Raw genomic sequence first — 11769 nt, 5'->3', positions numbered from 1 at the left:
CTTTCCCTATTTGATCTGTAGTCCTGTCTCTGTGTCACACAGCAAAACTCCACAAACATGTGCCTCTTGCCTCTAGTCTATTCCATTGATCAATTTGTCTACCTGCAAAACAGTTTTAATTATTATGCTTTTAGGACAAATTCTCCTACCTCTTTTTTGTTTGTTTTGTTTTGTTTTTGGTGGCACCATGCAGCTTGTGGGATCTTAGTTCCACAACCAGGGATTGAACCCATGCCCCTGCAATGGAAGTGCGGCGGCCTAACCACTGGACTGCCAGGGAATTCCCTTTCCTACCTTCTTTTTCGTCATTATCTTGAATATTATTGGCCTTTTGATTTTTCATGTAAATTTTATGATCAGCTTATAAGTTTTCAGAAAAGCTCATTAATGATTTTGAATGTAGTTGCATTGATCAGTTTAGAAGAATTGATACTTTTTGATATTGAAACTTCCCATCCAGGAACATGGCCCATCTCTACATTTTTAAATATATTCTTTATTGTCTTTTGATAACCTTTTATAATTTTCAGCACAAAGATATTGCAAATCTTTTGTTAGAATTGCTCCTAGGTAGGTGTAATATGTAGCTTTAATCCTACTAGGAATACATAAATCCTTCCCAATTCTTTACCTTTAATTTCTTATGTCTTTGATCTTTTACTCTTCTGGCCAGAACCTCTATGACAGTTTAATAGTTGAATAATATCCTGTTCCTGAGTTTAAAAGAAATGCTTTTATCATTTTCTCATTAAGAGTAATGTAGACGTAGGTTTTTTTGTAGATGCCCTTTATCAGGTTAAGAAAATTCCTTTTAATCACTCTTGCGCTGAGAGTTTTTATTGTAGTTTTTCCTACTAGAAATAAATCTACATTTATTTAGGGATAATTACTAAGAATAATACTAGGAACTACTAGAAATAATAACTACATTTTTTTTTCTCTCTAACTGTTTGGACTTTATTCTTTTAGGATTTGTCCTTTAAATAAACTGTTGTTCCTTAACTATTGTGTTTTAATAAAAGAAATTTACTTGTTTGAAGTGGTGTGTAGAAATGCTGTTGATTTTTGTACATGGATTATATAGCCAGCCACCTTCCTAAATTCTTTCTTTTTTTTTAAGTATCATTTTAACTTTATTTTTATTTTTGAAAACTTATTTATTTATATTTGGCTGTGCTGGGTCTTCATCGCTGCGTGGAGGCTTTCGTGGTCTTTCTCTGGTTGCGGCGAGCAGGGGCTACTCTTCATTGCGGTGTGCGGGCTTCTCACTGTGGTGGCTTCTCTTGTTGTGGAGCACGGTCTCTAGTCACGTGGGCTTCAGTAGTTGTGGCACTCGGGCTCCATAGTTGTGGCTCATGGGCTTAGTTGCTCTGCGGCATGTGGGATCTTACTGGACGAGGGATCGAACCCATGTCCCCTACATTGGCAGGCGGATTCTTAACCACTTTGCCAGCAGGGAAGTCCCCTAAATTATTTCTGATAATATTTTTGGAGGTGTGTGTGTGTTTCTTTGTAGGCGTTCATCATCTCTGAATTGTGACAGTTTTATTTCTTCTTTTCTGATCCCTATGTATTTAATTTCTCTATGTCTTTATTCTCTTACTGCATTGGCTAGTACCTCCAGTACAAAGCTGAATAGTTGAATAGAAGTGGTGATAGTGAGAATGTTTATCTCTTCCTAATTTTAAAAGGAGTGCTTTCATCATTTCCGCATTAAGAGTACTGTTGTTGTAGGTTTTTTATAGATATCCTTTATCAGGTGAAGAAAATTCCTTTCGATCCCTAGTATGCCAAAAGTTATTAATTTTTAAAAAATCATGAATGGGTATTGAATTTTTAATCAAGAATGTGTGCTTTTTCTGCATACATTGAAATAATCATATATTTAAGTTTTAAAAAATCTATTATGTCATGGGTGGGATAAATTAGGACTTTGGGACTAAGATACCCACAACTATATATAAAATAAACAGCAAGGACCTACTGTATAGCACAGTGAACTATATTCAATATCTTGTAATAACCTATAATGGACAAGAATCTGAAAAAGAATGTATATATCTATCTGTATATATATCTATATTTGAATCACTTTGCTGTACACCTGAAAGTATCACAATGTTGTAAATCAACTATACTTCAATTTAAAAAAAAAATCTACTGTGTGGTATATTACATTTGTAGATTTTAGAATGTTAAACTTCTGGATTTGGTCTAATTCATATGGAATTTTTGCTTCTCTGTGCAGGAGTGAGATTGGCCTGTGATGTTCTTTTCTTGTACTGTACTTGTGTGGTTTTGGTACCAAAGTCATACTGGATTTGTAGAAGAAGGTGGGAAGGAAGTATTTCTTCATTCTTTTTATTCTGAAAGAGTTTGAGATTGAAATGATCTCTTCCTTGGAAGTATCTTAGAACTTGCCAGCACAAACATCCAGGAAGATTTAAAACTATGAAGTTCCTGGGCTTCCCTGGTGGCGCAATGGTTAAGAGTCCTCCTGCCAACGCAGGGGACATGGGTTCGAGCCCTGGTCCGGGAAGATCCCACATGCCGCGGAGCAGCTAAGCCCCCGCGCCACAACTTCTGAAGCCCACGTGTGCCCTAGAGCCTGTGCCCCGCAACAAGAGAAGCCACCGCAATTAGAAGCCCATGCACCGCAACGAAGAGCAGCCCCCGCTCGCCGCAACTAGAGAAAGCCCGCGCACAGCAATGAAGACCCAACGCAGCCAAAAATAAATAAATAAATTAATTAATTAAAAAAAAAATTGTGGCACTGCCATTAAAAAAAAAAAACTATGAAATTCCCTCTAAGTACTACTTTTATTGAGTTCTGTAGGTTTGAATATGTAGCATTTTTATTATTCAGTTTTATTTTTCAGTCATTACTTCTTCAATCCATGAGATTTTTTAGAGGAGTGTTTTAAAATTTCCAAAAGTAGTTTTTTATCTTTTTGTTATTAATGTCTAACTTAATTGCATTGTGGATGGAGAATGTGGCCTTTTGGTACTGAAAATTTGAAATTTGAAAAATTTTTGAAATTTGTTTATATTTGCTTTGGCCTAGGACATGATCAACTTTTGTAAATGTCCAATGTTTTTTTAAAATTTTTTAATTTTTAAAAATTTATTTGGCTGCACCGGTTCTTAGTTGCGGCATGTGGGATCTAGTTCCCTGACCAGGGATCAAACCCAGGGCCCGTGCATTGGGAGCACAGAGTCTTAGCCACTGGACCACCAGGGAAGTCCCCCACGTATGTTTGAGAAGATTGTGTATTCTTTGATTCTCAGGTGTGGAAATCAAGCTCTTTAATTCTGCTGTTCACATCACCTATATCTTTACTGATTTTTTTTTCGTCTACTTATCAGTAGTTGAGAGAGACGTTTTGAAATTCATAAGTTTATCCGTTTTTCACTGCAGTTTTTTTTTAACATCTTTAATGGAGTATAATTGCTTTACAATGGTGTGTTAGTTTCTGCTTTATAACAAAGTGAATCAGCTATACATATATCCCCATATCTCTTCCCTCTTACATCTCCCTCCCTCCCATCCTCCCTAACCCACCCCTCTAGGTGGTCACAAAGCACTGAGCTGATCTCCCTGTGCTATGCGGCTGCTTCCCACTAGCTATCGGTTTTACGTTTGGTAGTGTATATATGTCCATGCCACTCTCTCACTTTGTCCCAGCTTACCCTTCCCCATCCCTGTGTCCTCAAGTCCATTCTGTTGTAGGTCTGTGTCTTTATTCCCGTCCTGCCCCTAGGTTCTTCGTGACCATTTTTTTTTTTTTAGATTCCATATATATGTGTTAGCATATGGTATTTGTTTTTCTCTTTCTGACTTACTTCACTCTGTATAACAGACTCTAGGTCCATCCACCTCACTACAAATAACTCAATTTCGTTTCTTTTTATGGCTGAGTAATATTCCATTGTATATATGTGCCACAGCTTCTTTATCCATTCATCTGTCGATGGACACTTAGGTTGCTTCCATGTCCTGGCTATTGTAAACAGAGCTGCAGTGAACATTGTGGTATGATTGTTTTTGAATTATGGTTTGCTCAGGGTATATGCCCAGTAGTGGGATTGCTGGGTCATATGGTAGTTCTATTTTTAGTTTTTTAAGGAACCTCCATACTGTTCTCCATAGTGGCTGTATCAATTTACATTCCCACCAACAGTGGGATTTACTGTTTGTAGATTTTTTGATGATGGCCATTCTGACTGGTGTGAGATGATATCTCATTGTTTTGATTTTTCATTACTCTAATGATTAATTATGTTGAGCATTCTTTCATGTGTTTGTTGGCAATCTGTATATCTTCTTTGGAGAAATGTGTATTTAGGTCTTCTGCCCATTTTAGGATTGGGTTGTTTGTTTTTTTGATATTGAGCTGCATGAGCTGCTTGTAAATTTTGGAGATTAATCCATTGTCAGTTGCTTCATTTGCAAATATTTTCTCCCATTCTGAGGGTTGTCTTTTGGTCTTGTTTATGGTTTCCTTTGCTGTGCAAAAGCTTTTAAGTTTCATTAGGTCCCATTTGTTTATTTTTGTTTTTATTTCCATTTCTCCAGGAGGAGGGTCAGAAAGGATCTTGCTGTGATTTATGTCATAGAGTGTTCTGCCTATGTTTTCCTCTAGGAGTTTTATAGTGTCTGGCCTTACATTTAGGTCTTTAATCCATTTTGAGTTTATTTTTGTATATGGTGTTAGGGAGTGTTCTAATTTCATTCTTTTACATGTAGCTGTCCAGTTTTCCCAACACCACTTACTGAAGTGGCTGTCTTTTCTCCACTGTATATCCTTGCCTCCTTTGTCATAGATTAGTTGACCATAGGTACATGGGTTTATCTCTGGGCTTTCTATCCTGTTCCCTTGATCTATATTTCTGTTTTTGTGCCAGTACCATATTGTCTTGATTACTGTAGCTTTGTAGTATAGTCTGAAGTCGGGCAGTCTGATTCCTCCAGCTCTGTTTTTTTCCCTCAAGACTGCTTTGGCTATTCGGGGTTTTTTGTGTCTCCAAACAAATTTTAAGATTTTTTGTTCTAGTTCTGTAAAAAATGCCATTGGTAATTTGATCTGGATTGCATTGAATCTATAGATTGCTTTGGGTAGTATAGACATTTTCACAATATTGATTCTTCCAATCCAAGAACATGGTATATCTCTCCATCTGTTTGTATCATCTTTAATTTCTTTCATCAGTGTCTTATAGTTTTCTGCATACAGGTCTTTTGTCTCCCTAGGTAGGTTTATTCCTAGGTATTTTATTCTTTTTGGTACAGTGGTAAATGGGAGTGTTTCCTTAATTTCTCTTTCAGATTTTTCATCATTAGTGTATAGGAATGCAAAAAATTTCCGTGCATTAATTTTGCATCCTGCAACTTTACCAAATTCATTGATTAGTTCTAGTAGTATTCTGGTGGCATCTTTAGGATTCTCTATGTATGGTATGATGTCATCTGCAAACAGTGACCGTTTTACTTCTTCTTTTCCAATCTGTATTCCTTTTATTTCTTTTTCTTCTCTGATTGCCGTGGCTAGGACTTCCAAAACTATGTTGAATAATAGTGGTGAGAGTGGACATCCTTGTCTTTTTCCTGATCTTAGAGGAAATGCTTTCAGTTTTTCACCATTGAGAATGATGTTTGCTGTGGGTTTGTCATATATGGCCTTTATTATGTTGAGGTAGGTTCCCTCTGTGCCCACTTTCTAGAGAGTTTTTATCGTAAATTGGTGTTGAATTTTGTCAAAGCTTTTTCTGCATCTATTGAGATGATCATGTGGTTTTTCTTCTTCAGTTTGTTAATATGGTGTCACATTGATTGACTTGTGTATATTGAAGAATCCTTGCATCCCTGGGATGAATCCCACTTGATCATGGTATATGATCCTTTTAATGTGTTGTTGGATTCTGTTTGCTAGTATTTTGTTGCGGGTTTTTGCATCTATATTCATTAGCGATATTGGCCTGTAATTTTCTTTTTTTGTAGTATCTTTGTCTGGTTTTGGTATCAGGGTGATGGTGGCCTCATAGAATGAATTTGGGAGTGTGCCTTCCTGTGCAATTTTTTGGAAGAGTTTAAGAAGGATGGGTGTTAACTCTTCTCTAAATGTTTGATAGAATTCACCTGTGAAGCCACCTGGTCCTGGACTTTTGTTTGTTGGAAGATTTTTAATCACAATTTCAATGTCATTACTTGTGATTGGTCTGTTCATATTTTCTATTTCTTCCTGGTTCAGTTGTGGAAGTTTATACCTTTCTAAGAATTTGTCCATTTCTTCCAGGTTGTCCATTTTACTGGCATAGAGTTGCTTGTAGTAGTCTCTTAGGATGCTTTGTATTTCTGTGGTGTCTGTTGCAACTTCTTTTTCATTTCTAATTTTATTGATTTGAGTCCTCTCCCTCATTTTCTTGATGAGTCTGGCTAATGGTTTATCAATTTTGTTTATCTTCTCAAAGAACCAGCTTTTAGTTTTATTGATCTTTGCTATTATTTTCTTTGTTTCTATTTCATTTATTTCTGCTCTGATCTTTATGATTTCTTTCCTTCTACTATCTTTGGGTTTTGTTTGTTCTTCTTTCTCTAGTTCCTTTAGGTGTTAGGTTAGATTGTTTATTTGAGATGTTTGTTGTTTCTTGAGGTAGGATTGTATTGCTATAAACTTCCCTGTTAGAACTGCTTTTGCTGCATCCCATAGGTTTTGGATCATCGTGTTTTCATTGTCATTTGTCTCTAGGTATTTTTTGATTTCCTCTTTGATTTTTTCAGTTATCTCTTGGTTATTTAGTAACGTATTGTTTAGCCTCCATGTGTTTGTGCTTTTTACGTTTCTTTTTCCCTGTAATTGATTTCTAATCTCATAGCATTGTGGTCAGAAAAGATGCTTGATATGATTTCAATTTTCTTAAATTTACTGAGGCTTGATTTGTGACCCAAGATGTGATCTATCCTGGAGAATGTTCTGTGCGCACTTGAAAAGAAAGTGTAATCTGCTGTTTTGGGATGGAATGTCCTATAAATATCAATTAAATCTATCTGGTCTGTTGTGTCATTTAAAGCTTGTGTTTCCTTATTAATTTTCTGTTTGGATGATCTGTCCATTGGTGTAAGTGAGGTGTTAAAGTCCCCCACTATTGTTGTGTTACTGTCGATTTCCTTTTTTATAGCTGTTAGCAGTTAGTTGCCTTATGTATTGAGGTGCTCCTATGTTGGTTGCATATATATTTATAATTGTTTTGTCTTCTTCTTGGATTGATCCCTTGATCATTATGTAGTGTCCTTCCTTGTCTCTTGTAACAATCTTTAAATTCTATTTTATCTGATATGAGTATTGCTACTCCAGCTTTCTTTTGATTTCCATTAGCATGGAATATCTTTTTCCATCCCCTCACTCTCAGTCTGTATGTGTCCCTAGGTCTGAAATGGGTCTCTTGTAGACAGCATATATATGGGTCTTGTTTTTGTATCCATTCAGCAAGCCTATATCTTTTGTTTGGAGCATTTAATCCATTCATGTTTAAGGTAATTATTGATATGTATGTTCCTATTACCATTTTCTTAATTGTTTGGGGTTTGTTTTTGTAGGTCCTTTTCTTTTATTGTGTTTCCCACTTAGAGAAGTTCCTTTAGCATTTGTTTTAGATCTGGTTTGGTGGTGCTGAATTCTCTTAGCTTTTGCTTGTCTGTAAAGCTTTTGATTTCTCCATCGAATCTGAATGAGATCCTTGCTGGGTGGAGTAATCTTGGTTGAAGGTTCTTCCCTTTCATCACTTTAAGTATGTCATGCCACTCCCTTCTGGCTTGTAGAGTTTCTGCTGAGAAATCAGCTGTTAACCTTATGGGAGTTCCATTATATGATATTTGTCATTTTTCCCTTGCTGCTTTCAATAATTTTTCTTTGTCTTTAATTTTTGCCAATTTGATTACTATGTGTGTCGGCATGTTTCTCCTTGGGTTTATCCTGTATGGGACTCTGCGCTTCCTGGACTTGGGTGGCTATTTCCTTTCCCATGTTAGGGAAGTTTTTGACTATAATCTCTTCAAATATTTTCCCTGGTCCTTTCTGGCTCTCTTCTCCTTCTGGGACCCCTATAATGTGAATGTTGTTGCATTTAATGTTGTCCCTGAGGTCTCTTAGGCTGTCTTCATTTCTTTTCATTCTTTTTTCTTTATTCTGTTCCACAGCAGTGAATTCCACCATTCTGTCTTCCAGGTCACTTATCCCTTCTTCTGCCTCAGTTATTCTGGTATTGATTCCTTCTAGTGTATTTTTCGTTTCAGTTATTGTATTGTTCATCTCTGTTTGTTTGTTCTTTAATTCTTCTATGTCTTTGTTAAACATTTCTTGCATCTTCTCGATCTTTGCCTCCATTCTTTTCCGAGGTCCTGGATCATCTTCACTATCATTATTCTGAATTCTTTTTCTGGAAGGGTGCCTATCTCCACTTCATTTAGTTGTTTTTCTGGGGTTTTATCTTGTCCCTTCATCTGGTACATAGCCCTGTGCCTTTTCATCTTGTCTGTCTTTCTGTGAATGTGGTCTTTGTTCCACCTGCTGCAGGATTGTAGTTCTTCTTGCTTCTGCTCTATTTCTGTTTTGTAGACAGGTTCACTTGTGCCATATTAGGTTCCACAAAAGATTTTTAAGTGGAAGTAGTTTATTTTTAAATGGAATAAAAGTTTCATTTTCCCCTTACCAGACCTTACTATTTGGGTTGGGTTTTTGTTTTTGTGGTTTTTCTTTTCCTATTTTAATTCCTCCCTTCCGTTGTTTTTTACTTGTTTGTTTGCTTTTTCATTTTAACGCTGTGTTTTGGGAAATTTCAGATGTACATGCTATATAGAGGATAGCATGGTGAACTCCCAGGGGCCATCACAGATCTTCAACGAATAACAACTCACAGACAGTTTTGTTTCATCTGTATCAACACTCACTGTTCATCCTTCTCCCACCTGTCCCCACTACCCACAGTGATTTTGAATTTAAAACGTTTTTTTTTTTTTGTCTGCATTGGGTCTTTGTTGTTGGATGTGGGCTTTCTCTAATTGTGGCGAGCGGGGGTACTCTTCATTGTGGTGTGTGGGCTTCTCATTGTGATGGCTTCTCTTGTTGCTGAGCATGGGCTCTAGGCGCACGGGCTTCAGTAGTTGTTGGCGCACAGGCTCAGTAGTTGTGGCGCACGCACTTAGTTGCTTCACGGCGTGTGGAATCTTCCCAGACCAGGGATCGAACCCATGTCCCCTGCATTGGCAGGCAGATTCTTAACCACTGTACTACCAGGGAAGTCCCTGAATTAAATCCTATACATCCCTATCACTTCATCTGTATCAGGATGTGTTTTAAAAACCACAATACTTTATCACACTTTAAAAAAAATTATCACTTTCAGGGAGTTCCCTGGTGGTCTAGTGGTTAGGATTTGGCGCTTTCACTACAGTGGCCCAGGGTCAATCCCTGGTCGAGGAACTGAGATCAGCCTTGTGGTGTGGCCAAAAAAAGAAAAAAAAAAACACTCAAAATAGCCAGTATTCAGGTATCCCCAGTTATCTCATAAACAGTGGTTCAAGTCAGGATCCATATGCATCCATACACGTCTCTCTTTTTTTTTTTTTTCACATGTCTCTTTTTAATCTATAGATTTACCTTCCATCTTACCCCCCTGCCCTGCTCTGCAATTTGTGGAAGAAATTGAGTCATTTGTCATGTAGAATGATGTACAGTCTGGATTTTGCTGACTGCATTCTGTGGCATGCCTAAACTGTTCCTTTTTTCCCATAAATGTGTACTTTTTGCCAGTAGCATCAATGATCACTGCCTAGACCATTAGATTTCTGTACTTATCAGTGTCTCAAAAATTTCCATCTCCTTATCTGTCTGTGCTGCATTCTGAGTCAGTTCTTTAATTACAAATTGCAATTTGCTCTATCATGCTTCCAGATATTTCTAATCTGCGATTTAGCCAGTTGACTTTTTAAGAATTTTTAAATCATTTCTTTAAAATTCCATTTTGTTTCAAGTCTTTCCATTCCTAATCTTGTTAATTGGTCATGTTTGTGTCTGTACCTTTAACTTCTTTGAACAGTTTTTACAGAATGTACAGCTGCTCTGTATCTGACAGTTGTAACATTGTCAGTCTTTGGAGGTCTAAGTCCATTGCTTATTGTCTGTGCTGACTCTCGTGGTAGCTTGCTTTCTTCTATGACTGGTGATCTTTGAGTTCTTTTCTTGGTCTTAAGCAGTCATAGGGGCCTAAATTGGGATCGAGGGGATTTCAGAGAAGATTTGCCTCTCCTTTTGCAATAGCTGAAAGATGCCGTCCACCTGGGTCTACATTGGCACCTCTTTGAGGCTCTTGTGAGAGGTCAGGCTCAGCATCCCGATAGCAGAGTTGCCATGGCCACTTGCCTTCTGGTAGCCCTGCCTCTCCCAGTTGTCCACTTCTCTGGTTCCAGCCCTCTGCTCCCAGCTCAATTTTTTTCAAATGTAATTAAAAAAAAATTTTTTTTTGAGGAGGGTAATCCTTGGAGATTTCCCCTACTTCTTGTGAGTCTGGCAGTGTCTTAAAGTATATGACCTTTGCAGAGTTTAGCTGTTCTGTTATGGGAGTTTTCTAAGGACCAAGTTGGGCATGATGCCAGAATTGGGGAAAATCTGCCAACACCAGTAAACTCAACTCTGTATGTGTGTATGTTTCTACAGGAATTCATTGAAGAATTGCTGTCTCCCCCCTTTGGGGGTCTGGTGGCATTTGTGAAGGAAGCTGAGGCTTTGATTGAGCGTGGACAAGCTGAGCGACTTCGAGGGGAAGAAGGTCTGAGGATGGGGTGGTTGTGATGGGGTCAGTGGAAAGGTGAATGGAAAAGAAAAATTCAGGGATGCAGATTGCATGGGGAGGGTGTGGAGCAGTAAAGAGTGGGTTGGGAGAACACTGGGAAAGAGGGCTTGCATGGTGAGGATGGCTATGCCTTGGGGAAGACTTAGAGGGATCAGATATCACTTAGCCGTGATCTCTTTCCTCCTGCTCTCAGCCCGGGTTACTCAGCTAATCCGTGGCTTTGGTAGTTCCTGGAAATCATCAGTGGAGTCTCTGAGTCAGGATGTAATGCGGAGTTTCACCAACTTCAAAAATGGAACCAGTATCATCCAGGTGACCTGCAGTTCCCAGTCCCCACTCCCACCCCACCCCATCACTGATTTTCCCCCCTCTTTTCTCTGGGCTCAGAATCATACAAATGACCCTTGATCTTCAACTACCAGCTGTGCCCAAAGTTCTGGATGAGCCCTAACCTGACTCCTAATCATCATCCTTAGCACCACCCCACCTCTCATCCCTCTGTGACTTTCTCTGAGCAGGGAGCGCTGACCCAGCTGATCCAGCTCTATCATCGCTTCCACCGGGTGTTGTCTCAGCCGCAGCTCCGAGCCCTGCCTGCCCGGGCCGAGCTCATCAACATCCACCACCTCATGGTGGAGCTCAAGAAGCACAAGCCCAACTTCTGATGCGCCGGACCCTGGGAGCCGCCAGCCCTCTCCATGGACTTCTGTGCCCCATCCCATACCCCTCTTCACCTGGGGGCCCTCTTCCAGTTCTTCCCTTGCCTCCCAGGTCCTTGACATGCCTCACCCTTCCTTCATTCCCAGGACCCTGCCTCATCAGGATAAGCTGAATCCCTTTGGCTTTCAGAATCTCCCATGTCTTCAGGTTTCCCAGGACCACTTCCTCCTGGGCTTCCAAAATGACCTTTATTATGTTTCCAGT

The 11769-nt window shown here is 38.8% G+C and overlaps 1 protein-coding gene across 4 annotated transcripts in view; it reads left to right on the top strand.

Annotated features, from left to right (window-relative positions):
- Window positions 1–11769, top strand: part of VPS52 (VPS52 subunit of GARP complex) — a 20932-nt gene that overhangs the window by 8847 nt on the left and 316 nt on the right. For all 4 annotated transcript variants that reach the window (XM_007460829.1, XM_007460828.1, XM_007460826.1 and 1 more), the window contains 3 exons: window positions 10710–10821; window positions 11039–11157; window positions 11364–11769. The exon at window positions 11364–11769 is cut by the window's right edge and continues 316 nt beyond it. In XM_007460829.1, coding sequence (XP_007460891.1) covers window positions 10710–10821; window positions 11039–11157; window positions 11364–11510 — 378 coding nt within the window. In that variant the 3' untranslated portion in view covers window positions 11511–11769. The remainder of the gene's footprint in view (window positions 1–10709; window positions 10822–11038; window positions 11158–11363) is intronic.

This window comes from Lipotes vexillifer, unplaced genomic scaffold, assembly GCF_000442215.2.
Source record: "Lipotes vexillifer unplaced genomic scaffold, Lipotes_vexillifer_v1.1 scaffold921, whole genome shotgun sequence".
NCBI classification, from domain to species: domain Eukaryota; kingdom Metazoa; phylum Chordata; class Mammalia; order Artiodactyla; family Lipotidae; genus Lipotes; species Lipotes vexillifer.
Note: the sequence above shows the minus strand (reverse complement) of the source record. Positions and strands in the feature narration are given on the sequence as shown.